The 24,726-nt window shown below is 52.1% G+C and overlaps 1 protein-coding gene across 3 annotated transcripts; it reads right to left on the reverse strand.

The window, feature by feature from the left end:
- Window positions 1-1,615: 1,615 nt before the first annotated feature.
- Window positions 1,616-23,507, reverse strand: LOC104060851 (solute carrier family 22 member 4). 3 transcript variants are annotated; one of them, XM_054079644.1, is made up of 10 exons: window positions 23,397-23,507; window positions 15,370-15,473; window positions 13,687-13,841; window positions 9,737-9,908; window positions 8,269-8,395; window positions 6,222-6,322; window positions 5,032-5,246; window positions 4,196-4,378; window positions 3,728-3,863; window positions 1,616-2,519 (listed from the first exon to the last, which is right to left on the reverse strand). In XM_054079644.1, the coding sequence occupies exons 1-10, from the start codon at window positions 23,499-23,501 to the stop codon at window positions 2,444-2,446; spliced, it is 1,374 nt and encodes a 457-aa protein (XP_053935619.1). In that variant the 5' UTR covers window positions 23,502-23,507; the 3' UTR covers window positions 1,616-2,443. The 3 variants fall into 3 exon arrangements, with proteins under 3 accessions (XP_053935619.1, XP_053935617.1, XP_053935618.1); XM_054079642.1 differs by lacking the exon at window positions 23,397-23,507 and adding an exon at window positions 22,656-23,093; XM_054079643.1 differs by lacking the exons at window positions 1,616-2,519; window positions 23,397-23,507 and adding exons at window positions 2,535-2,813; window positions 22,656-23,095.
- Between the last annotated feature and the right edge of the window lie 1,219 nt (window positions 23,508-24,726).

The following is a 24,726-nucleotide window of genomic DNA, read 5'->3' on the forward strand; positions in this document are numbered from 1 at the left end:
CGCCTTTCATTTCCACCAACAGCTGTTTTCTTCGGCTTTATGATTAAAGAAATAGTAACTTGCCAGACACCGGCACTGCTGCCCTCCAGATTCATCCCTGTTCGGTTCCTCCATGCACCGTTGCTCCGGGGTTTCTCCAGAAATCCCATGCAAGCCTGGGAAGGAGCCTGGCAGAGGGCAGAACTTCCCCCTGCAAATGCTTCAGCAGCTGCAGCAACCTCCCTCTCGCGTTTTAACTATGCTCAGACACAGCAAGACCTTGTAACAACATCCCGTACTCTTCAGAAGGACATCCCACCCTTGTGGAAGATCTCTTTCTTTATATATATATATATATATATTTGCCATTAAAAATACTAAACTGTGACACTAGCTTGAGATCAATGGTGTAAGCAAGAAAAATGAGACTGATTCAAACAAGGTGTTATAAAAAAAAAACCCACAACTCTTTCTTATTTAAAAAAGGAAAACTAGGTTTTAAGATACTACAGAGTTCAAGAGTACAAAAATATTTACCTTTTAGAAACACCCAAGCCTACGATCACATAAAATAAGTATCACCTCATACAAAAATCTTCGTAAAAATACGACCACCTTTATTTAACCAAGTCCTCAAACCTGTCCTACGCGGAGAGAAAGGTTTGGCTGAGAAATCTGGTTATGTCTAAACAGCTTTTCCATAGATTAACTTTGTAATAAGTAAAATCACGATTAAATACTGCCTCTGTAGGAGAAATTCCACCTTGAAGAAGGGATGAGAAGATCAAAAGTCACAGGTTCAGCGTTGCCACACATTGCATTTATGGCAAAAGCATGACTGCAGAAAATTCATATGAAAGTAAACGCTATTTCCACATCCCAAACAGGAGCATGAAAGAATTGCACAAGTTCATTGCATTTACGTGTTACGAAGCTTTATATTTGTGCTTGAACTTAGAGGCAGAGCCTCATTCCTGCGCCAAGGGCCAGCGCAAGACACCTCGCTGTGAACGTGGGCAGGCAGCGTGCTTTTGTTGGCCCTTATAGAGGGTGACTCACGGCTAATTGTTATTTAGAGAGGATTAAAATCGGTCTACCAGGTCTGATAGACTTTATGTGGCTGAGAAGCGCATGCACAGCCAATAAATAGAAAAATAAAAGGAATTATATGGTTTTTTTTCAAGCTATGCAGTGTTTGTAAAACAGTAGTAGCACAATTCTAAGCTCTACGTTTCAGTTTTCATCCAATTTGGCTTTGCTGAACTTTTAAAAATTGCATACGTAACCTGTAGGATCTGAAAAACAAACACTGCCTTTGTTGGTGGGTATTCTTTGTTTTGGAAAAAAAAAAAAACTGTGGTCCCAAATGAGCCCTTTTGTGGTTTTAATCACTGCAAGTGAACACCTCCAGTACAGAGCATCAGCTTTTTGCAAGCACCAAACCCCCTTTAAATTTGTAAATGGAACAGAGGGTTTGCAGAGGCTTTTGACACTGCAGGGAGCTTTCTCTGGAGGTACAGAGCAGCGTGGTTTGTATTCAAAGGAGAAATCAAATGCTTTGAGAAAAAAATAACCAACAGACGTAAAACCCCATGAATTATACCATGAAAAACCCGAAAGCTAAAAAAAAGTTGGGGGGGGTCAGTGACTTCCCAAAGCGTATGTTTCCTCTGAAAGTGGGCAGTGCCCATCAGGTCAGCAAACTATAGTCCTTATTCAGCGTTAAAGAATTCCCCCATCCCCAAAGACACGAAACATTTACGAAGCCTGTGGATGTCAGTGGGCTCAGGCGTGTGAGAAAGCATCAGCCTTTACAGGGACAGGTGGGTAAGAAGTGGACCCCAGGTCCCGGGAAGAGCAAGCGACATCAAATGATACTCTGATGTCTTGTTTAAAAACCACGTTCTTACAAGGAATCTACGTCTGCTTTGCTACAACTAAATTCTGATCCCACAGATTTCACAGGAATCACAGAATCCCTAGGCTGGAAAAGAGGAGATCTTTCCTTTAGAGGCGTGTGCTGAGGTTTGCAAAGAAGGACACTCAGCTCCCCTCCATCCAGGCAACACACAATGAGAAAACACCAGCATTACATTGGCTGTCTTTTTGGTTTTTCTTTCAGCAGCTTCTGTTGAGATCCTGACTGAGTGCAGTCATTGCTGTATTATTCCTAAGGCTCATTTCTAGCCGTTTCCTCAAATCAATCACATGCAGGCCCCCATTTCTCAACAGAGACTGTATCTTCTGCCAAATCCCAGGTATCAGGACACTGAATTACAGACTGGGTCCTATGGGAGTGGAGAGCATCTGTTCAGTAAACTATGTATTTGGGTACAGGTGCATGGGGGATAATAATTACGGTGCAGTAGCACTGACTGTTGGGGTTGGTTTGTTTTCCTCTGGCAGAAAATGCATTTTGAGAAGGTCTTGTCCTTTCAGCCCCTCTGAGAGCGTGCGTCCTTCTTCATAAGGGTGTTACCAGAATGGTAGGGCTCTTCTTTGAATTCCTAGCACCACTGCTTTGATGTCCATTTCTGAAACTGGAAGCAAGTAAAAGGCTGAGAAGCCAGAGAACATTTGACAGGGTGTCATCAGACACTTCCCCCTCCTAATCAGCACAGCTGAAATAACCACGTTACGCTACTAATATAAACATGAGAATAAACGCAATGCTCTGTAAAGCGTTCCTGTCAGGATGGCAGAAGTGCAGCAAAAACCACTCGGAGCTCGAATGTAAATCAATGACTGCAATTCCGTTTCTTCAGTCTGTTCATGCAAGGAGCCCGCAGAGGGAATCTGGTTTGCCTCTAGGATTTTTAGCTAGAGTTTGTCAACTGCAAAGCCAAAAAGCCAGGGGTCAGGCCTAGGAGAAGTCCCTAACTGTGCTAAAGAGCAGCACACCCTTCTCAAGGAACCTGGCCTGAGAATTCTTCTTATTCTGGAAGCACAACAACAGCTCCTTATACTCATTTGGAATTAGATACAGGCAATGCCAGCTTTTTTGGTTTTTTTAGCTATTGCTGCTTCCAAGGGCAAATTCTGCTCCAGTACAAATTGTCGGTCAGCTGCATGGCAGCTACAAAGACACACTGACTAATTTTGATTTCCCTCCGTGGCTCCCAAGGGTTTTCCTCCCATGACAGTAGCTCACGAGCACCAACCTTCTCCACTGCACCAGCACTGTAACACATATGCCCGGACTACAGTGGAGAGGTTTGCTCAGAGTACCCTAAATAGCAATGACAAGAGAACTATCCCTGCTTAGAGCTGAACTAAAAAAAAAAAAGGAAAAAAGCCATCCCGACATGTCTTCAGCCTCCTAGATTAAAGAAGCTGGAATACTGAAATCCCATGTTTAATTTGGAGTAGTACCTAATGAATTGACACTGAAAGAGCCAAGTGTTTTGTAATGTAAATCTTCCGACTAAATGAACAGCTTAAATGATGAGCTAAGGAGAATGAATGATGTCAAGGGATGGAAAGTGGGAGACACCAAGCGACAGTCTCAAGGTGGTGCAAAGGTGAGCCTTGATTTGCGAGTGCTGCTTTCAAGCACAGCAGCTCCAGAGGTTCTAGAGAAACTGCACAATGTCAATGTCTGTATAATCAACAACAGCAAATAATCGAAGGGGCACTTTGAGAGCTTTGATGGTTTGCAGGGGATCGGATGAGGTGTGTTCACTGATTGTGAAAAGGGACTATGTGGAAAGAGGTCCTGGATTCACGCGATCAGCAACAGCCGCCTTACCATTTCACCTGCAGCATCTGCTCAAAGCTCTCGGGCAGGGGATTGCCGTAGCTCTCCGGGAGAAACAGGGTCAGGATGCCGATCAGCACAGTCAGGCTTCCCATCAGGATGTATGGTAGGAACCGGTCGTAGGCACCTGACAGAACACAGGACACGATTTTATGCCCATAATCAATGAAAAGTATAAAGTTTATACTCCAGATTTCGCTATAACACAGAATTAATTTGGAATAATTAGCTGAAATCTTCATAGCTACTAAAGGTGAATCCGAAACTGAGCCCCACCCGGTATCTGCTGGCAAACAAAGGGACTTTCTGGATCTGAAAATTACAACCCGCGCTCCTGGCTGGTCACCAGCTGCGGTTTCATGCCATCCCCCAGGTTTGTGTAGCAGACAAGGGGAGATTGTACAATTTCAGCTGGGGTAGCCAACACCTTTGAAAGGCAAGAAGCACAAGCTGCCTTACCCAGGTAAACAAAGTAAGGGGCAAGGATGCTGCCCAGCCTGGATGCCATGGACGTAGCTCCGACTGCCATGTTCCGCACTAGCGTTGGGTATAGCTCCACGTTGTAGACATAGAGCATGGAAAAGGCAGCTGTGATGCCAAATTTTCCAAGCATCACCAGGCCGATAGACAGGATGTTGTAATCTGGAGGAGAAAAAAGTAGAAATCAAGGTGAATAACCAACACCTTGTGCTTATTATTTGTGTTTCTTCCACATCCCAGAGATCATATTGCTGGTTTTCCCTAGCGGTTGTGGGTTTGGGTTGGTAGCCCCATCCCCAGATGACTTGCCTCCAGGCTTCCCACTGAGCATACTGGAGATGCTGAGGTTATTTTGTACTTCTCAGATTTTGGTTGTCTCCCAGTAAAACAGCATTCTTGAAATGGTGCTAAATTCTGGCTTACACAGCAACAAAGCACAAGCTTAAATCCACCCCTTTCCCACAAAATCCTATGGAGATTTACACAGAGGGAAATCTGGAAGAAGACTTGCAGGTTTCTTTTAGCCTTGACACACACCCAGATATACCCCAGTATGCTTTTGGCTCTCGATTTCCATGCTGGTTCCCCTGAGCTATAAAAAGCTCCGTAATTTGACATAATAAATGAGCTGTGCATGACTCGGCACAGAAATATGGATGTAAAAAAAAAAAATCATGGCTGCAAGTGGTCAGCATAAACTCGACCTCAAATTCTAAATTTGATGACGGTTCCCAGTAATTTTACAGAACTATTAGATCGTACTGTGAAATATTTCTAACATTTTGTATACTAAAGTCATGGGATGCATCTCGTACCTGCAGGAACCAGCTGAATGAAGAGGACAACACCTCCCCCTAAAAACAAGATGCCGGATAAGGAGTAACGCCGAGGGAAGGAGCGGAGGAGAAGCCAGGCAATCACGTAAGCTGGAATTTCAATAACAGCCGAGAGGAAGCAGTTTATGTAGGCATTTCCATGCCAGTTCGGAGTGCTGAGGGAGAGGCCAAAGTAACCAACCGACGTGAAAAACCTGAGAAAAGCAATAAAAGCAAATGATTCCTGAAACACCGGTCTCTGAACGCCTCCAGCATTGCCTCAGATGTTGTTACAAAAACAGGATGTCATAACGCGTCGCCACAGGCATCGTGGCTTAAAAATCTCAGTGGCAACCCCATCTTTCTAATTCTGTCATCCCTTTCAGCGATTGTATCCACAGCGGCTTGAAGAGACCTCTGATTTCTCTGTCCTTCCCGCACACCCTACACCACGTAAAAGGCTTTGTGGAAGTTGTTCACAAAGGCTTTTTGCTGCAATGACTGATTAACGGCACAACGAAATAACTCTTGAAAGCTTCCCACGCCAACTATGTTCCTACTTGCAGCCAACTCCAGTGACAGGGTCTCCCACCCTCAGCAGTTCCGTTACATCTGATTTAATCTTCACACGAGAGCTGGATATTTGGGTTCCAAATCTCAGGAGTGCCCTACTCTGGCAAGCCAAGCGTGCCGGCCAGGCCTGCTGGGGGAGGGATGTACTGAAAAGGGTCCTGGTTTGGCTACATGGCATTATTGGGTCCTCGTTCGTCGTGGCTGCCCAGACAGGGACCAGGATCTCACTGGGATGGGCACCGTACACAAACAGAACACAAACGCTGGCCATGGCTCTGCTTCTTGTTACATTACGGAGTTGCTGCCCTTTGCTTCAAGAAGGACATTTCTCTTCAAAAAGAGATTACGGAGGTAGGAGCTCCTTAAAATAAAAAAAAAAGGCAATAGAATTTAAAATACTCAAGCTGTTACGTATGGTTTCCTCACTACGTTACATCTGAGTCCAGGCCACTGTCTCCATACTCTTGTGCACTGATGCAGTGTGGGTGTAACAACCTTGAGGGCCACACTCCAGCCAAGGATTAGGTGGGCTGAGACTTATCTAAAGCTGTGGCACGTGCCCTCAAACCAGAAACTGCTTTGTTGCCTGGGTACTGTAGGAATACACATTTCCTTACCACAAAAGTAATGACATAATAGTAATAGTTGCAATGTTTCGGGTTCGAAACAGGTCCAGAAGGATAGCCTTCTGCTGCTGCTCAGGCTTCGAATCCTGCATCTGAAGGAAAAAGGAAAACAAAACCAAAAAAATTCCCACACACCTAAGAGCAAAACAACCTCTGCACATCCACAAGTTTGGGCACTCGGGAAGTTACGGCTTTATCGGGGGTCAATACTCAGAGCCCGGGGGGCACTTCTGCACCAGGGAGGGTGGTCCTGAGAGCTCGTCTCTGCACCCAGCTGTACTCGTGGTAGCTTCCAGGTTTGTGTTAAAAAAAAGGTGGCACTGGGACAACTGCGCCGCCGTGCTGAGGATGTGAAAAGGAGCATCAGCTGGCAAGAAAGGTGCATTAACATTTCCTTAAGGATTTAACACGGTATTTCCAGAAGTAACCTCATTACCAAAGGCATTTTCCTGTGCAGTCAGCTCTCTTCTTTCCACAAATGATGTGAAATAAATACAGAAAATCACCCAACTTTGCTGCCTGCCTGCCGGCACCCTGCTGGGGAGGGAGACCGATGCCAGAGCTCAGCCTGGTGGCCAGGGCACATCATGGGAGCATCGACCACCCCGGATCGGAGACAGAGGGTCCAGTTTGAGGTCTGAAGCAGGAATCTTCTGGGTGGCGTTAGGGTGCCCTTCCAACTGCATGGAGAGCCCTCGCTGGGGCAAAGCCAGTGCTCATGGCCAGGCGTCCCTCCGAGCCCAAAGCGCAAACCACCCTGACTGTATCCGAGAGGCTACCCCGGAGATGTCCTTTCCCAGGAAGATCATTTCAGAGGCACGTCTTTGTAACAGTGTTTGAAAAATACTTCCAAGGGAGGTCTTAACGTGCAAACATCATCCTCAGGTTCTTGTGGACAGACACTTTGGCACACAAGATTCCCATGAAGTACAGGGCCATTTGGTCTCAAAAATAGGCAGAAGTGATGAAAAGCAAATTCAAGCGCTGGAGCCTGAAAAAATCATGTCCAGTATGAAAGACAGCTGAACTCTGGCTGTGAAGTAAGGAAAGCGCCTTTTCATGGTTTCTGTAGGATGAGCTTCCCATGGCTGGAACACACGCTAGAACATACACTTGGAAAAGAGATCTCCAGCAGCAGAGCCAAACCGTAAGCGTGTTCAAGAGGTGAGTCCTGCCCATCGGAGGTGCAGCACGCAGCATCCCTCTCCTGCGCGATATGCCAGGGAGCGCGCGGCGCTTTGCCTTCTGCTCTACCAGGAGACATCAGGAGGCATAAACGCAGGTGCCACTATAACGCAGTAAAGTAAGATCTGATATACAGACACGAGGTCATTGCTGACTCAAGGCTGGAAGCGTTTCCAGCTTCTTTGCCCATGAGAAATGTCTGTGCCTTTTCAGCAGGAGCTCAGGAGAGGGAAGAACCACTAGAGGGGGAGATAAGCACAAGAACCAGCCATCTCGCTGATCCCAGGCTTCCTCCTTTTAACCAATAAATATGAAATACAAGAAAAAAAAAAAAAAACAGGCCTGAAGAGCTTAATGTTCTTCACTGCCTTTGCTACCGTCATGGTTTTCAAGCGCCCTTGTGGCGCGCGAGTGCCTTGGCTGGTCTGTGCACCCCGAGGAGTCCCTTGGGGCTCCACGTGGCCCTGGCACACGTGGGTGCCGCTTCAGTGTCCCCTGCACAGCCCCCCCAGCAAAGGGCTGTTATTAAACTGCAAATTGCTAACTGTGCCAAGCTGAAACGGGGACAAACACGGCTTCCTCAGGTCTTCTCAGCGCTCAAAGGATGAAGCAATGTGGCTCACCCTTCTCTGAGAAACTAAAACCAACCACCGCTGAGGAAGAGAACTTTACTGTCAAACCCAAACAAATAAACCTCCCCTCTGGCTTCTCATTTTGAACTTGCTAACCCAGCACTTACCTCGCGCCCACGGCTGCTGCCAGCCTCTAAAAGCCACTGGTGCAAACCATTGCTCTACTGGCATTTCCCCACCAGCTGTGGGCCAAGTAAAGTACCAGGATGTACAAAACATACCTGTGCAATGTCAAAAAGCACGGCAGGGGCTGGAATGCCATTTATTTTTGCAGCCTTTTGGATAATAGCTTCTGCCTCCTTATATCTTCCCTGAGAGATCAGCCACCGAGGGGATTCAGGAATGATCCTGCAATAAGTTTCAGAAGAAATGACTCAACATCATCAGAAAAGCAAAAAATTATTAAAAACACATGTAGCTTTTTTATGAGCTGTGCTCTAATCTCACAGATCGCTTGCAGCAGAGGGCAGTCAGCATAGAAGCGTGTGAGATATAGAAGCTCTCGTGAGAGAGTCCTGGGTCCAGTTCTGGAATCCCCAACATAAGGAGGAGATGGAACTGTTGGAATGGAGGCCACAGAGATGATCCAAGGGCTGGAGCACCTCTGCTACGAGGACAGACATACCAACTAATACCAACCTGCACTGGCAGAGCTGTGCCAGTGCACCTTGGTCCCCATCCACCACCACCTTAACTCCAGACTGGAAGCGCCATCTGTGGAAATTTTTGGCATGCTTTACAATGCATGCTCCTAAAAAGCATGGAAATTCCCACCAAATACATTTCAAATCAGAACGCCAAAGCCATGCCTTGGGGACAGATTTGATGTGCCTTGTAGTGGCTGTTCTGTAGCAGACATCTGAGAAGCTTTCACCCAATACTTCCGTCCAGCTGAGAAGAGCAGAGAGTTTTCCTAAACCACTTTTCCAGTGCTCCAGGGCAAGCGAGGGTTCACCCTACACCTCCACTTGTGCATCAGAGCAAGGGTGGGTTAAGTGAAATGGAAAAGTGAAAGAAAACACAGACACAGCCCCCAGGGAGAGCGTGAGATGGCTCAGAGGAGCAGGGGATGGAAGGGCCAACCTTTGGCTTAGCCAGGCAGAGTCATATGGGCCAGAGGAGCTCACAAATCAAAGTCCTGCTCTGGCAGCCAAAGCAGAGCCTGGGGGAGAGGGCTGGCCTGGCCAGCTGTGCCGCTAATGCCTCTGCTGAACGGCATCGAGCGCAGTGAACTGCTGAATGACATCGAGTGCAGTGAACTGCCAGCGGCTGCGTGCCCAGCAAACAGGCTCAGCCTTTCACTGAGATGTTAGTACCAATCAGCAGGTAAATCCGCACTAAAAAATGGCTTAAAGAGAGAAGGAAGGAAGAAAAGTTTGAACGAATCACCCAGCGGTGCTACACGGGTAAACCTACAAGTGGTGAAACATGTCCAGAATTAGGAGTCAAATACATAATTCCTAAGGTGCTCTGGAAAGCTGGTGAAAAAGTGGCTTCAAGCTCAGGGACAGCATCGACAGGGCTCCGCATGCAGGTAATTTGACTTAAAACTGGGAAAAAAAACCCACAAAAGAAAATAGAACCAATTCAGCCTCAGCCTGAGAGGAGAAACAGCCCCCCCGACCCCCGCCGTCCCCCATCCCCCAGCGCGGGCGAGCAGCCGGGGGGAGCGCGGCGCAGGGCACTCACCACCAGAGCGGGATGCAGAACAGCCCCGGGACAGTGAGCGCCAGCAGCAGCATCCGCCAGTCTCTGATGAAGTAAGCAAACAGGGGCAGCAACATGTAGCCAATTGCAAAAAATACGCAAACTCCTAACGTAGAGAATATAATACGAACTGATTTGCCAAGAATCTCTGTTCCTGTTTAAAACAAGGGAGGTTGGATTAGCATTTTAACTCTTGCTTTTCAAGCATCACTAAATACTGCATTTATTAAAAAATCAAGTTAAACAGTCTTAGAAAAGAGTGGTTTCTCTTATAACACTTTGAAGGGACACTGCCGAGGAGCAAGGGTCCAAGACCTGATCATCACACAGTACTACTGATCTGGTGGGAGGTTCCTCCAGGTTTTGGTTGTGCATCACCCCTGGAGCTGCCGTTGTAGCACCCATGAGAACAGCAGTGTTTGGGCTCTTCCAGTGCACCAGCAGCCCACAAGTCTAATATAAAACCATTTTCAATGCTAAATGTAGTTGTAACAGCAGCACCTACACAGTTTCTACGTTATTACCATCAGTATTTGCTCACAGACCGAGCAGAGGGTTCAGAGCACCATGGTTCGGTGAGTTCTCCTCTATTCCAAAGGCTGGCAGAGTAAGCTGACAGTGTCCTTTTAAAGAAGTCACCTCGCTCACATTAGCCGGGAGTTTACATGAGTTGGGAACAGAAAACGAAGGCTACCACGTGGAAACACACAGTGAAACGTGACCCCCCTGTGTTTGCTCCAAGGACACAGAGCTGAAGGAATCCCACCCCTGGCTGATGGAGTATCCAGCCTGGCTCCCGGAGGTGGATGCCAGGGCAAAGGCACGGAGCTGGCAGCACCGCGGGGATGGGACCGAGCCTGCTGGTCAGCTGCTGCACCCTCGCAGACAGGCTGAGCTTGGAGCGAAAGGGTTTATGTCACATTTCTCAGCCTCAGTGTCAGTCTGGGAACGTGCGCCCCGACAGCTAAAGCAGCTCAGCCGATGGGCAGTACCCTGAACGTACATTTAAAGCCCAAACATTGCTTGGCACGGCAGTACTTCCCTGCAGCTGCAAGCCCCACGCATTCCAGCGGCACTGAACAGCTCATCGTGTCCTCTGCTCATAGAAAGGACCGGGAAGAGAGGGTTTAATTTATCTCCATTAGCCTCATGTCCAAAATACTGAGCACCATGACTGTACCTGAACCCCAGCCCAACTATTGGGTGAACTGAAAGCATTTTACGAGGAACTGGAGGAGCTTCACTGCATGGGATGGTCGGGAAGCCCTGGGCGGCTGTGCCGCCCCGCAGTGCTGGCATCAGCGATAGCGGTGTCACCGCAGCACAGACCCACCTCGCACAGAAACACCGCAGCGATTATCAGGGACCTCCAGGTGAAGGAGTGACTTCTGTTTGCTTTGATTAATTCACTGTCCCAGACAGATAAGGGCAGGCATGGGGAACGGCCAGCAGACTGTCAGGAGCCTTCCCAACGCACTCAGCTGGGACACAGCCTGTTCCCTTCCTCCACCCCCTTGGGATTTAAGGTGCGGTTCATTGCTGAGCACTCCTGGAGGACAGCAGGTCTGCGGATGGCAGAACGAGATGGGTGTTTCGAGATGGAAGGACATGAATTTACAGTGAGGTGGGAACAAATTTCACACTTAGTTTTTGGAACAGAAAGCTGGAAAGTTGGACCAGCACATCACGGGCTGTGGGAAACAACCAGGGAAGATGCCATCCTCTAATAACACTAGTGCTCCAGTACCAGGCAGTAGTCAATCCTACAACCACTGGGTCACGTGCAGCCTAGTGCCACCTAGTAATAAAAACTGAGACTGTGGGAAGCCTTTAAGGGCACCTAATTCCTTTTCCAGTAAAATACCTAGCTATGGCTTAACAAAATCCACGACAGCCTCGGGTCCACCTCACCTCACTGAGCTCTCAGTCCTGGTCTACAGAGCTCTCCTCTCCGTCAGGAGCATTGCAAGGGCTGCAACTCCCACAGTCTGATCTAGGCTCAATTAAAAAGCAAATGACACTGAGTGAACAGGAAGGTCTCGGGCAGTCTGGAGGGTATACTTTGGTTATAAAGCATCGTAAGAACTCCAACATTTAATATTGCAGAGAAAATGGAAAAAATACCCTCCTATTCCACAACTACATAAATTTCAATTTAGAAATTTGGAATAACTGAATAAAGTCACATCAAGAAAGCTGAAAATAAGAACTCCTTAAAATAATACATGTATGCAGGGATAAATTACATTTACCTCCCTTTGGCCTCTACTGACAGCTCTCCTTTAGAGGCGCTCTGCTGGGAGAGGTTTGATACTCGAAACATTGGGTTAAAGCTACTAAATGTTACATTATAATTTCTGGCAATTCAAAGCCAATGAGAGATGACATCTTTCAGCCACAATTATCTTCTTTCCTGCCTCTCCTCCCTCATTCTCCCAGCCAAGGAAGAACAATTCTGGGATGATACCAAATGCCTTCACCAATCTAGGTAGTGTTTTACAGAACCAGAATCTGAACACAACGGTTCATGTGGTTGAAATAAAATACACTCTCTGCGGAAGTTCACCCACAGCATAAGGGGGAAGTGTCCTCAGGGAGGTGGCAGCGATAGCGCCAAGGGCAGGAAGAGCCCGGCGGGCGGAGGACACGGGAACAGGGACTGAGCTCTGCACGGAGGGGCAGCACAGGAGGGTGAAAGCTGGAGTGAACAGGAGAGACCTGTGCTCAGGCAGCCACATCAGATCACTGAGCAGATCGCACACCCCCATTGGAGGGACTCGTGCTACACAAACCCCTCGTCCTTCCAAGAGGATTCTCAGCTCCTGCCCCAGCCGTCCCTGCCAGCCTTCCCACGGCAGCCCTTCGCTCCGGCAGCTCCGCACACCAGCACGGAGGGAGCAGCGGTGGTGGCAATGGAAGGGATCTCCCTGCTGACAGCCTGACCTACTTATCCTCGTCCGCCACTGGCAGCAGTGACTCGCAGCCGCCTGGGGACACGGGGCCCGATCCCGCCACAGCACCCATTACGTATCACGCTCTTCTGCTCTATTTTATCCCTGCTAAAGCCTCACGGGGATAGGGAAGAACAGCACCGACCATTTGGATATAATTTAAATGTAAACTAGCTCATGTTAACGATCTACGAAGTATAATGTTGACAGTATTGGCCTAAAAGCTGACACACACGCGTACGTGCACACTTTAAAGACAGCTCTTGCAAATCTCAGCCCCCTCCCCTGAGGCCGGGATCAGTCATCCCAGTAATTCCCGAGGCAGTCGTCTTTCCTGAAACCCCATGACTGGGGGAGAGTCTGTGGGGTCCCTGCAGGGAGTCCCACTCCCCGGCACTGACTGCTGCCCTCCAGCCTATGGCCATCGGATCTTTCTTCCTGCATTCCCTGTAGAAAACAAAACAAACTTTGGCCACTAAAATTAGGGACTTTATCGCTAACCTCATCACTGAGACTGGTGACTTGTTAGCTAACGGGGCTCTGACGCCCCTCCATCTCCTCCGCTTCAATCTCCCCGACGTGCTCACAGCGCCTGGAAGTGCTGGTTTGCTCCAAGGCTTTGCAGCCCGGCAGCCAGGTACACGCGGACCCCCTCGCTGAGGGATGGAGGGGCAGGGGGGATCCCCAATGCCCCCTCTGTCCCAGACCTGCTGCCGATAAGTCCTGAACGCTGCCTTGAACAACTACTCCAAACAGGAGGGAAAAGGGTGTTCATGAAGAGTTTCCCTGCTCCATCTTTCTCTCTAAACCTATAGAAAGTATAGGCTTGAAGTATCCAAGAGCAAATACCTCATACTGGCCTAAATTAGGAACTGTACCAGTGAGGATTTACCGCTGTCCAATTAAATGATGCAGGTTCAGAGAAAAAATAATTAACAGTACATAAAGTAAGCATTTAATCTAATGCAGACATATTCATACCCAGTATGAAGGCCACCACGTAGTTAGAGATCTGTCCCATCCCCACTATGAGAAAGAGCACTGTGAACATCTCCCAGCTGGTAGAGAAGATCTGCAGGAAGCTGAAGCCAGTCTGCACGGCCATCGTCAAAAAAAGGATATTCTTCCTGCCAAACCTTTTGCAAAAGATAAAGGAGATTATTATTGAAATAGGGTTTATTTATGGAGCAGGGATATGTAAGAGAGCACAAGGGAGAACAAATATCCAACCTCAAGAGATGCAGCTTAGCACAGCCCGAAGTTTCATTCAGTTTAAAGAATTTTGTTTATCATTTTCATAAGCACAAAAAAAAAATTCTGAAGACACAGGAAATAAACCAAGAATAAAAATTAAGAGCAGAAACTTCAGGGAGCAGCTAGACAGGGGCTAAAGAAGCCCTAACAGTACACAAGAGAGACACCTGAAGAGTGCAAACCCTGCAGCTGAAAGTTAGGAAATGATGGTGTTTAGGCAGTTGGCATCTGTACATCGCACCACTACACTGTCAATCTGTTAAATAGCTTTATCAACTGGTTTCAGCCTCTTAGTGTTGCCATACATATCTCACCCTTTCTCTCACCCACCCGTCTGCATTAGAAGTACGTAGCGTTTCCTTAAGGAAGGGTAAGAGCACTGTTCCATGTGGGTTCCTCGCCCGTGTGGGTCCAGGGCACGCTGCCCTCGGCACGGGCCACATCGCCGGCTGCCTGTGGTGGCACAGGGGAGATCCCGCAGGTACAGCCTTAGAACATCCCCTCCGCTGAGAAACCACTGCCAAAACAATCCCGGAGCAGCTCACGCGAGAAGACGACTGGACTGCCGGGCAGGCTGAGCGGCCGCGCCCGGGCACCCTCGCTGCCTCAGATGCTCCCAGTGGGCACCAGTGGGATTTAGCGATTATCTCATCTCCCTTTCAAACAGCAATACCGACTGCATGGGGGCAAGAGTCAGGAAATTAAATGTCAATCAGATGGAATGTAATGGTTGGGATCCAGACACATCAAGGTTTGAAACCCCATTGCCAAAGCCCCCGAGGAGCGCTGTGGCTCTTACGACTCCCTCATTAACCCAAGCAGTACTGGAGACCCCACTGCAATGATAAGGGAAAGAAAGGCTCAGGGCTGTATAAAGAGGGAAGCAAAGCCTTGCAGGAGGAACACATTAGGTTGGTGCAAAAAGAATTGCTGGTTATGTCATGGTAAACTCTGATGCTTATTCTGAATTAAACTTTGATTTAACTGTGTTCGTGTCAGATACCATTTTAAAGCATGACATTCACTCCACTTATTAAGGCCAATGGTTTTGTTTTCACTGTTTAATCTTTTTCATATTGTGCTAGCAAATTTTCCAAAATACTAAAACGACTGGATAAAAATAATAAAAGAGGTTGTGAAGTGAAAACCACATCAATCTGCAAAGCAGCCACACGGGCTCCTCACAGAGCTCAGCTCTCGGTCTCCTGGAGCACCCAAGATGCAATCATCCACATCTGGGGTAGACCAAGGTTGGGATTTTTGAAGAAGCTAGGCCAGTTACCTCATTTTGATCAAAACTCAGAGACCCAGACATTTAACTCCCTTACATCTCTTAAGACCAAACACAGGAGCCACGGCACTAGAGCTGCCCTGCTCTGCCCCGGGGTGGAGCGGGAGCCACGGCGTTACCTGTCCGAGAGCTGCCCCGAGATGAAGGAGCCGATGAGGACCCCCACAAAGAAGAGGGAGGTGGTCAACGGGGCTTTCCAGTCATCCTCGCACACCAGATTCCACTGCAAGAGAAGAGACTGTGCTCAAGCGCAGCTGTGACACCGCCTCAAGCCTCATCCAGGCGCAGGGGTTACTGGCTGCAGGCACACACATTTCCACGTAATTTAATTTAGTTTCCCCACACCCGCGCTTCCGCCCATCCCTGGCACCAGCACTGTGTCCACAGCAAAGGTCGCTGCCAAGACACTCTGCTTAAGGCAAAAAAAACCAAAGGAAAACAGTCACCTCGCCAGGCAAGGCATCAGCCCAGAGCTCCCCAAAACACCAGCCGTGTGATGGTACCCCACCACCTCTGGAGCGGGTGAGCAGCCAGCGATGCCAAGTCCGATGGGCAGGTGGTGCGTGCGGCCAAAGGGCTGCCCCGACGCTCTTTCCAGAGCAAGCTCCCCATCACACACCCACCAGACCCCCAGGACCTGGCTCGCCATGGCCCGAGGTGCTCCCCACCAGGCAAGCAGAGCGATGGAGGAGGGTGAAGGACTGTCCTATCCCTGATTAGGGACAGTTTCCAGTTTACCCGACCTCTGCCAGCACAAAACCTGCTGCATTTCCGCAGCTTCTGGGTTCGACAAAACACATGCAAGAAGATGCACAGAATAAAACCCCTTCTCCCACGCTGGCATGTTTCCAAATTCCTTTCCATCCCCACAACCTGCGGGGCTGACTCACTGCACATCGCTCAGCCTTGTGACTGGTGCTGGAGCCTTAGGACACAAGCCAGCGTGGAAACTTCCACCTAAAGCCGCTCGTAACCCCAGACAAGATTTAAGGAAAATAAAAACAGCATCGTGACTCTCAGTTCATGAAGTTACAGCTGAGCATGTCTCTGCCACGGCTTTTCCCATTCCGGTGACTAATCCCCCGGTCAAGGCACGCCTGCCAGGGGCGCTTACGGATAAACTTCAAACGCATCAGTCTCAGATCAGATAATTCTACCACAGAGGTAAGCTAATTAGATCACAGATCAAAGTATAACATAATTTTAATAATTAGCCCTGCTATCAGAACAGGGACATCGCCGGGACCAGCGCTCACCCTGTGCCAGTAGTGGCCAAGCCCAGGCAAAGGCAGGGGTGGTGGAGCAGAAACCTCCCCTCTGGGCTGCCCAGGCTCCTCAGCTCAGCCGCGGGCAACAAAAAGAAGCAACTCTTGCATTACAAAAAGGCCCAGATGCCATCTGACAGCACTGCGAGTCCTGCCAAAACCAAACCAAACAGCCGATGGGCAGCGGATGGGCTTCACTGCTGCTGCAGAGCAACGAGCAGCTGCGAGCGCCAAAGCACAGGGGGAAGTGCTGTGGTTCGGTGGGGTTTGCTCGGGACTATAATTTAGGAAAGCGATGCAATCAATGCCTATTTTCAGGCAGAATGAGACCGTGCTGCCAGCGGCGGGAGCCAAGTACCTCTGCTCATCTTGCAAAGTAACACCAGTTACGGGACAAAAAGAGATGAGTATAAAAACACAGCCCGTGCCTCTTCCTGAGAAACACGTGTGGAGTCTTTCACATGGATCAGGGGCTCAAAGCCCATCCAGCCTGGCCTTGAACCTCTCCAGGGCCGGGGCAGCTCTGGGCAACCTGGGCCAGGGCCGCCCCACCTCACAGGAAAACATTTCTCCCTAAGATCACCTAAGTCTAAATATTTTAATCTGATTAATAACAAAAAGAAACCTAATGCAGCTTTTTCCATACAATACCTTCTCGTCCCTGCTGGGAAGGGAGAGGTGGGGAGCAGCGGGCTGGCTGGGGCGTGCAACCTGCCGGGAGCAATACTGTCGTGCGGGTCGGGGGGATGGATATGTTCAGGGATGCTCACGGTGAAAATTGACCTGTGAAGTGGATCCCTGAGCCTAAGAAAACTGAGATTTCTGTAAAGAAACGTAGTGGAAATCAACCTCCGTATTCAAAACGAAGCAAAATTCAGTTTCAAGAAACACAGCATTGAAAGCAAGCATTTCTTTCCACAGAGCAAGCAGAGCAGAAGGAAAGGTGGTGGAGGGACAGCTTCTGCAAGCCCTGGGAGCCGTGGTGGCTCCACACCAGCCAGGCTCACCTGATCCCACTTTAGAGACATTTTGCCACATCCTCCTCCCTTTCCCTGCTCTGGGAAAGCTGGTGAGCCCGGATGTGGCGGAATTCATAGCCGATACAGACCATCATTAACCATCTGGGGCTGAGTGCCCAGCTCCGGGGCTGCCAGCACAGCGCCTGCTCCTGGACTTTCAGACTTCAGTCGCTCCAGGTTAAGGGTCGGTGGTTTTAAAATGCTTCCACTGTGCCAAAGGCACTTTGGCTGCAAAATAAACCCAGCTAAAGAATAACTTGCTCGTGAAATTGAGTTGCTGCCCGTGTTTCCTTGGTGCCAAATGCCTCCTCCCCAGCTGTTCACTCCACCTTTCCCCATGGCATACTGCACAGCCAGCAAAATTCACTCTACAGCGTCGAGTCTTTAAGATTTGTAGGATGAAGTAAACAGCTCGTGGCAGCCGGCTGGCCAGAGAGGAGTCGCTGTGTACAGGAACTCGCTGTATTTGATCAGAAAACACATAAACACATCAAATCCATCCGACTCCAAGTATAGCTGAGGCTGTTGAGTGAAAAAGCCACACTGTCTATATTAGAGCCAACACCACACACAGCACGCGGGACCTGGCGATGATCCGTACAGTCCTGCTCTATAGGTACACTGTGTCTTCTACGGAAGCGCCAGCCTCCCTCCCCGAAGGCACTCGCTCTGACAGAGGCTCCCACCCCAGCACTGCGCAGGGATCAAGCATGTATCGACATGGCACGATTTTCTTAGAGCTTGAATCTTTAGGGCTCTAGGGTACTGACTGTATGCTGACTCCTCGCAAGCTGTACTTGGCAAGAAATGAAATTTAACTTCTTCGACCTTTTCCTCACAGGCAGCATCGGGACAGGCAGCACCGAGCACACCCCGGGCGCAGCAGCCTGGCCAGAGCCGCACTACCCACAGCTACACCTTCCAAACTGTCCGTACTGGACGAATTACTCATTAACCAGGAAATAAGTAAATCTGTACTGCCCCTGCCTAAGCATACTGGAGAGCAAAGTTCATGTAACCTTCCAAGCCAGTGCTCTGAACACTAGGAGTAAGGGCTGCTTGAGAAGAACACTGTTAAATCACTTTATTACCATCAAATCCCTCCAGCCCTTTCCCATGAGCTCCCGGCTACTGGTAGAGCCAATTCTGCCAGGCACTGCCGGCAGGAATGCTGTGGATGGAGAAGCTTTCTGGAGAACTACACTGCTGGAGAAGGTGCCCTGACTGCCCAAAGTGACCCTGCTGACTGCGCTCAATCAGAAATCGGTAACTAACCATCCTGAGTATCGCGTCAGAGAAGAAAACCCTGGTGGAGCCTCGTGTAAATGGCCAAAGCTATAAGCCAGGGAAAATCTGACCTCGCTTCCAAGAGTATATCTCAAGACAAACAGCTCAAAAGATAGTAACAAATATTCACAGATTGCCCCGTGCCGCACCCCGGGCTCCAAGTCCAGCGACAAGCGCACAAGTGATGAGCACAGACACCTCCATGCCCAAGGGCAGGGCAGGATACCAGGACTCAATAGGGCTGCTCGGCACTGCTGGAAAAAGCCCTAAGGGAAGAGAAAAATCCTTCAGATGCCTTCAGATCACAGCAATTCATATCCAGCTTCTCACCTCTACCAGTCCCAAAAGCTCCTGACTCTGGAGACGCCGCACCAGGGCTGGGACGGGGCGGCCGAGCAGGGTGGCACAGGCGAGGGGCAGCAAAGCCTCGGCGCTGGCTCTGCTCCTCCGAGCGTCCTGCAGCGGTGCCGGGGCACGTGCTGCGCCTTGGTGGCACGGAGCAGCCCGGCGAGCGTGTCCCTGGGGAGCCGGGGAAAGGTGCTGGAAGGCACCCTGGCCGAAGGGAATCAACTGCTATTGGCCCAACCCAGAGAGCGAAACCGGTGCTTGAGCTTGAATCTCTAATTATGGCCAGGTCTCTGGAATTAAAGCAGAGGGAGGTTAAGTTCCAGGCAGAAAACCGCCCCATGTAACAAAAATACCTGTGTTAGCCTTCAAATTCATTGCAAAGCACAAAGGGCAGAAAGTGAGAAGGGAGATGAGAGGGAAGCAGCCCTGCTTTAGGGTCAGGACCGGCCAGACCAGTCAAGCCCTCTTGTGCAAGCGCACGTGGCACCAATCTGGTGCAGCAGCCACTTGCTTAGGTGGATAACAGCGAGTCTATGTTGAGACAACTGAAGGAGATGCAGCAGATGGGAAGCTGCTCTGCAGGCTGAGGGGTTCCTGCACTCCGGGAGCCCACTGAGAGCTGAGCACTGTGAAACAACAGGAAAACCTACAGCCTCTTCATCTCAGTTGTAGGTTCACACCTAACCCCACACTAACCCCACCTTTCTGCTTGCTCATCATCGCACTCACAGGTTCCTTCTTAGCACCTTGGCCTGATGATCACCCTTTTCACCTGTGCTGGGGACACATTGGCTTTTCCATCATCACCTCCATTTTAAAACCAAGCAGACGACTGAGCCTGGGCTCCTCTGTTCCCAGGGTTTAGTGCATCCCTGCCGGCTGAGTAACACCAGTGCTGAGCTGGCATCTCCCAGCCTGTTCCCTTCACGCAGCAATTGTAACAGGATTTGATGCAACTGCACCAATCAAATAAAACCTCCAGCGGTTAATCCTGTACCATCAAGTTTTGCACCTCACTTGAGTTCTTGAACGAAAGATGTTCTTTCACTGATGGCGTGCCCTGACTTGTCTTTCCTAATACAGAGAAAAATGTTGGGTACAAACCCAATCATTTCAGTTTAACTGAACTGCTTTTTCTCAGAGTTTCATCAGAGCTTGTTTTCCTTCTTTCAAAACCAAATCCTGTATTTTTTCCAAATGTCCATGACAATTTCAAAACAAGTATCCTTCTTCTCCATCTGGCTTACAGATGGGAACCTGGTTCTTGGTTTCCATCTCACAACGTGCTGTTGCCCCTCTGGCGTGCCCCAGGCCCCACGGCAAACCCCACTCTGTGTCCCATCCAGATTGGGCACAGAAGGCTCCTGTTTGGCATCTCCCAACACAGGTGTTTTGCTGCTCATTAAGAAGGAACAGCATTTCTCCTCTTTTTGCATCAATTACTGCCTCCCTCAGAGCAACTGCTAACTCCAAACCACAGATTACGACTTCACAGGGCTAATCCGGTCTCTCCCTCCTGCGGCACTGCCTGTGCCAGCAGTGGCTACCAGGCGTCTGCCACGCAGCCGTGCCAGCCCACGGGTTACAGCCGGGTATGTCCGAATGCCACACGCTTCACCCACAGCCAGGAGCGGGGTGAGCTTCCCGAGCACCCCCCGCCCGTGTTGTGAGGGGTCCGCAGTGACTGAGCACGACAGACAGCACAGACGGCAAGAGACACGCACACACGGGCATCACGCGTGATGATGGCTTCGCTTCGGGCAGGTGAGACGGGGCTGGCACAGACCCTGACCGTGCCCCGATGTTCCTGGGGCGCACAGCCTTACTGTGCCCCCGGGACAGGACCCACAGCCGCGTCCCTCACCGTCAGGACCTTTCCCGGCTGTGCTCCCGGGCAGTGTTTTTGGTGGTGGGTGTTGCTGCTGAGTCACAGAGACTCGAGCTGAGGGCCAGACACCCACTCCCCGCTGGGTCACCCCACCCGCGTGTGAGCCACTGGCGCGGGAGCGGGGCATCCCTGCGCCACCTGGGGCACGCCGCTCGCTGAACGACTGCGGTGCCCACCAGCTGCCAAACACCCGCTTGCATGAAGATGAACCCATTACTCCTTTATTCCTCACACACAATAAAAAGAGCAGCAGCAACCCCGCAGCTCGAGGGCACTGGTGTTTTCCTTGTCTGCCCCAGCTCTGCGCCCCACACCAGTATGGGCAGAAGGCGCGTTCCTGCCACTGCACCGCGGCATGACCGGAAAACCCAAACAAGTGCTTACACAACCCGCCGCCGTCACTGTTCCCACAAGACACCCTGTACAAACGATGCCATTGTACAGCCTTAAAAAACAAGCGGACAGCGCGGCTGCAGCGTGGGGGCCAGGTCCCCGCAGGAGCCGCCGCAGCAAGGCAGCTCGGCATGGGCCGCAGGCAGCTCCCACGGCACCTGCCCTGCACCGGCTCACCCAACCCAGAGCCAGAGCCGCCAAAGCCACCGGCACAGGTGGCAGCACCGGCGTAGGGCACTGCCCACAGCAAAGACCCACCGTGCCGCTGCTCCGGACCCAGCAAGGCTGTTTGTGTGTCTACCGCAGAGTGTCTTTGTCCAATCCAAAGCGACACTGGGAACAAGTGATTCCTTCAGATGGAAAGTTTGGTGGGACGGTGAGCGTGCTGGCAGAAGGAAATAATCCGGCTTCTATTTTCAGCCTTTGCCTCCCCCTCCACCAAAATAAAACCCTCCAAACCAAACAAGCTGAAGTTTCAATGGAAAACACAGACAAGATAATAAGGACGAGCAGCTCCTCCCGAGGCAGTTCAACCCCACGGCTCCCGCCCTGTCCCCAGAGCATCACCGGCACCCGCACACCCCCCGGCACCGGTCCCTATTCGCTGTCCCAGGACAAAGCGACCCCCGAAAGCCCCGCGGAACAGCGCGGGGGCTCCGCGCCCCTCGAAGCTTCAGCCGGGATGACAAGGATGAGCGGCCCCACGGAGCCCTCCCGGTCCCCGGAGCATCCCCTCCACCCAGACCCGTCCCACCGGCACCGGTCCCGCTGGGTGCCGGTTCCCGTTCATCCCTCCGGGGCAGAGCGACCTCCCCGCGGCTCCGCGGCTGGAGGTGAGGTTTCAGCCGGGATAACGGGGACGCGCGGCTGCTCCCGAGGCAGCGGAACCCCACGGAGCCCTCCCCGTCCCCGGAGCATCCCCTCCACCCAGACCCCTCCCCACGGCCCCGGCCCCGCTGGGTGCCGGTCTCTATTCACCGCCCGGGGCTGAGCGACCCCCCTGGAGCCCGGGGGCTCCGCGCCCCGCGCTGCCGAGGCTGGAGGCGAAGTTCCGGCGGGGATGATAAGGACGAGCGGCTCCTTCCGAGGCGGTTAAACCCCACGGACACCCGCCTAGCGCTATAGCATCCCGCCCCCCTCCCCCCCCCCGGCCGTTCCCACGGCACCGGTCCCGCCGGTCGCCGCTGCCCCGGGGCTCCGCGCACCTCGGTGACGATGGTGGAGCGATAGACCTCGCGGCTGTACTCCCAGCCGTCCAGGCACGGCTCCTGCTCCAGCGCCCCCAGCTCCACGTCGCCCGGCCGCAGCCCCAGCGCCGACAGGTTGGCGATCGCGGCCGGGCGGTAGCGGCGGCAGCGGCTCGGGGCCGCCCGCCCGCCCCGCGGCTCCAGCGGGATGCTGGCCGCCCGCCACTCGCCGCTCAGGTTGGCGCCGCGGGGCAGCGCGCACCGGTGCTCGGGGGTGCCGGCCAGGAACACGGCCGACATCCCGTTGAAGCCGTTGGGGATGATGCTGGCGCTGAGCAGGAAGAAGACGAGGCGCTGGAAGCGGCCCCACTCGCCCAGGAAGGCGGTGGCCGCATCGTAGTCGCGCATCGCGCGGTCGTTGCGCGGCTTCTGCGCGCACCGCGGGCACCGTGCGGCGGCTCCGCCTCGGCCCGGCCCCCGCGGGGGCGGAGGGGGCGGCGGGGGGGCGGGAGATGCTGCCGGCCCCGGCCCCCCTCCCGCAGCATCCCCCGTGCTCTCCTCCCCCCCGCCAGCAGCATCCCCGGCGCCGTCCCCCTCCGCACCTGCCTTTCCCCCGCAGCCGCCCCGGTCCTTTCCGAGGAAACGTTTTACCCTTTTTGCAGGCAGAATATTTCCCGGGTTTATTCCAGGCTCGATCGGGGATGCGGCCATCTCCTGCCCCTCCGCCCCGCACCACGCCCCGTGCCTTCCCCCCCTCACCTGCCTTTCCCTCGCGGCCCGCCAGGAGCTTTCCCAAGGAAGCATTTTCCCTCCTTGTCTGGAGAGTATTTCAGGGGTCTCTCTCGGGCTCCGGGGGATGCGCATCCCGGCTCCGGGGGGCGGAGAGGGCGGTGCGGTGGGGGCTGCCGACCCCGGCCCCCGCCCCGCAGCATCCCTGGCTCCTTCCCGCTCCGCCCCTGCCTTTCCCATCGCCGCCGGCCCTTCCGAGGAAGCATTTTCCCTTTCTGCACGGAGACTATTTCATGGATTTATCTCGGGCTCGATCGGGGATGCTGCCGGGTGCCTCCCCTCCGCCCCGCAGCACCCCCGGCGCTTCCCCTGCCGCTCCCGCAGCCGCCCGGGCTTTTCCAGGGAAGCGTTCTCCCTCTCTGCACGGAGTCTATTTCCCGGGTTCATCCCGGGCCGCTCCGCTGGGCGGGATGCTGGGCAGGATGCTCCCGGGATGCTGAGCGAGGGCTCAGCGCCCCCTGGGCTGCCCGGGGCGGTGGGATGGTTCTGCCCGGCCCCCCCGGCCCCCCCGGCCCCCCCCGGCCCTGCTGCAGCCCGCGCCGAGCTCTGCTGCGAGAGGGCGAATACCATCGCACAGAGCGCTCTGCGGGAGGTGGGCAAGCTGGAAGCCATGGGAATAGGGAATAGGCAGGAAATAGATGGGGAATAGATAAGAAACGGGAGCAGCTTTTGCTCAAGCCATGAGCCGGGGGGCTGCCGGGGCTGGTGGGAGCCGGGGTCGCTCCCCCCGGCAGCGGCACCCTGAGAAACGCAGGTGAGCTGGAGGCAGCAGTGGTGCGAGTCTCTCCTGCGCACTGGCACGGGAAAAAACAAGCGTCAGACACAGCTTTAGAAACCAAATGTGCTCCCAGACCCAGAAAATCCATCATTATCTGCAGCCCAGGAGTGTTTACGCAGCAGACAAGGTCAGCAGCGTCTGCTCTGAAGGAGCCTGTGCAGCTCTGGCCTCAGGAGAGGAGCTTTTTATATTCCGGATTCCTGTCTGTTAACTATTATTGCTCTACACGTGACTCTTGGCTCTGCCTGGAGTAAGATACCGAGACAGCTGGTAAAGCCATTTCAAAGATCTGAGCAATGCTGTCATCTTCTGAAATAACTCCCGGGGCACTCAGAATCACCGTGGTGTTCCAAACAGGCTCTGCTGTTGGCTCTCCTGAGCGGCGCAGCTCCCTTGGGAAGGGGCAGTGGTGCCACGCAGGGCTGGGATGCTGTTGGGCGAGGGCAGGCTGGGGAAGCATCTCTCCGGCAGCGATGATCAGAGGGTTACTTGGGTGCATGGGAAGGTGGAGGCACAGAGCAG

This window comes from Cuculus canorus, chromosome 14 (assembly GCF_017976375.1).
Source record: "Cuculus canorus isolate bCucCan1 chromosome 14, bCucCan1.pri, whole genome shotgun sequence".
In the NCBI taxonomy this organism is placed as follows: Eukaryota; Metazoa; Chordata; class Aves; order Cuculiformes; family Cuculidae; genus Cuculus; species Cuculus canorus.